This window comes from Protomyctophum bolini, assembly GCF_963924005.1.
Source record: "Protomyctophum bolini genome assembly, contig: SCAFFOLD_245, whole genome shotgun sequence".
Classification (NCBI taxonomy): Eukaryota; Metazoa; Chordata; class Actinopteri; order Myctophiformes; family Myctophidae; genus Protomyctophum; species Protomyctophum bolini.
Window position 1 is genome coordinate 1 of NW_027665374.1, and position 2,500 is coordinate 2,500.

Below are 2,500 nucleotides of genomic sequence, written 5' to 3' on the forward strand. Positions count from 1 at the left end.
CGTATATATACGGTCCTGGGATATGACGCCCCCTAGCGTCCGTACAGTGTACTCACCATGCCGTGGTTGAGCCACTGCGGGATGAAGTTGTCCAGCAGTCTGGGATAGACCAGGTCTCTGTCGTACAGGTACAGACCCCAGAACATGGTGACCACCAACTGCACGCACGCACACACACACACGTACAAAGAGAGAGAGAGGCACAAAATATAGCAGTTATTGTTTTTTTAGGTTTTTCCAGATTTGTAAGTAAGTAAGTGAGTAAGTAAGTACATTTTATTTATAGGACACCTTTCGAAACAATGTTACAAAGGGCTGTACAACAAGGTAAAACAATCATGTTAACCCATTCTGACCTGAGATCAGATTCATACGAGGTTTCCACTGGACACACACACTGGTCTGATTAACCCATTCTGACCCGAGATCAGATTAAAAAAATGTCAGTCGTCCTTGGATTTTTCAAAAATAGCAGACCTACAAGCTCGTAGCGCGCCACTCGGTGGCGCGCTATGAGCTTGTAGATCTGCTATTTTTCAATAGCTAAAGCATAACATGATGCCAACACCAAAATGGGTTCCCGCACAGAATGGGTTAAAACAAGGGCACGAAACAAACAGTATAGAAGGTATAAAACATTAAAATGCAACAAATCAAGCAAAAAATATATATCATAAAATAAAGTGCTGACGAAATAAATACGTTTTTTTTAACAATCTCTTAAAACCGTCGACAGACTCTGCATTCTTCAGTTCTCAAGGGGCAGGGCATTCCACAAAGTGGGGGGGGGGGGGGGGGGGCGACCACTTCAAATGCGCGGTCGGTCATCCTTCGTTTTGAGTCTGGGGATAGACAGAAGGCCTTTAACCCATTCTGAACGGGAACCCATTTTGGTGTTCGCATCATGTTATGCTTTAGCTATTGAAAAATAGCAGATCTACAAGCTCATAGCGCGCCACCGAGTGGCGCGCTACGAGCTTGTATAGGTCTGCTATTTAAAAAAAATCGAAAGAACGACTGACATTTTTAGATTCTGATCTCAGGTCAGAATGGGTTAATCAGACCAGTGTGTGTCCAGTGGAAACCTCGTATGAATCTGATCTCAGGTCAGAATGGGTTTTAAAGCGTGTAGAATGTGGTCTCAGGTCTCCAGAGAAAGGCAATAACAAAGGGTTCCAGATGAACAACAGTGTGGTGGAGGTTAGCGGTGCAGGTGTAACGTGGCAAATGTGCATATATATGTGACCAATTTGACTGAAAACGGCTAGTTGAGAAACAGGCTTGAAAGGTTCACTTCACTGTGGTCTCTAACGTTACACCTATAGCTATACATGTTTAAAGTGATTGTGACATTAAAAAAAAAGGTTTTGGAATTGTTCTTATTTTTCTTAGGTTTTCTAATCTCAATTGCACCCAAAAAACATGAACTTTTAACATTCAGTAGATTTTCTGTGATCTGGGGTTTTCTCTGTGATCTGGGGTTTTCTGGCTCAAACAGGTGCTCTGATATGCCGGCAGTTTGTGATGTAAGATCCTGCAAATCCCATAATTATATGTCAATGGGATTTGCCAGCAGATGTCACTGTTTCACTGTTTGCCTGTTTTCATTGTAGCTCAAAGGCTTCCAAACCCCAAAGAAAACTTCAGACCACAGAAAATCCACTGAATGTTCAAAGTTCAGGTTTTTTTGGGTGTAATTGAGGTCATAAAACCTAAAAGAAAAAGAAAAATAAATGAAAATGAATGTCATAAAACCTTTAAACATTTATTTCATATTTGCATGTCGATTTCAGCTCTGACACTTATTCAGACATGCTCATGTGAAGATACTGCCTGTGCTATTAAAGGTATATTCAGTGATTTCACTTAATTCAAATATCACTTATTTTTTTGTTTTGTTGTGATAATCCTCTCTACTATAGAGTGTGCTGACCATATAAGGAGTTCCTCCCTGTCCCCAGTTAACCCCTGGGGGGGGGGGGGGGTCAAAAAACCTTAGGTTTCGTTTTTGGTTCTCTATCCTGATTGGATGAAAGCTTGGGTCCAAGGCAAAAACGAAACTATAAGGGTTTTTGAGTGAAATCACTACCTTTAACTCATTTTGGGGGGAAAAGGGGAAAAAAAAAGTGTTTCTCCTCGATTCGATGGCAGTCTCTCAGTCAAATCTGGTCACATATCTTATCTTATAGATGTAGCCTATACTGCACTTCAGCGCAATTCTGAGGCATTTGTATACTTATACTCTATACGATTTCCGATTTCCAATACTTATACTTCTATACATCTCGGATCCAATTATGGTATACTTTCACTGCACTGCAATCATTTTGCCCTGCCCCACTTCAGCCCTATAATATACCTTATAGACCATTATTTTGATGGGAACTTGTAGATCAGATATAAAAAAATAAGAAAATGTATACATTTGACAACTTTTCATTCGAAATGAGACATGAGTACTTTCTGCTTTTGGTATACATTTTGAAGCCAATAACTTTGC

General features: G+C 40.3%; 1 protein-coding gene across 1 annotated transcript in view; it reads right to left on the minus strand.

The window, feature by feature from the left end:
- Positions 1-56: 56 nt before the first annotated feature.
- LOC308312297 (androgen-induced gene 1 protein-like) overlaps positions 57-2,500 on the minus strand; it is a gene marked incomplete at both ends in the record, with an annotated part of 11,039 nt that continues 8,595 nt past the window's right edge. Inside the window, one exon of the mRNA XM_080794662.1 lies at positions 57-158. Coding sequence (XP_080650788.1) covers positions 57-158 — 102 coding nt within the window. The remainder of the gene's footprint in view (positions 159-2,500) is intronic.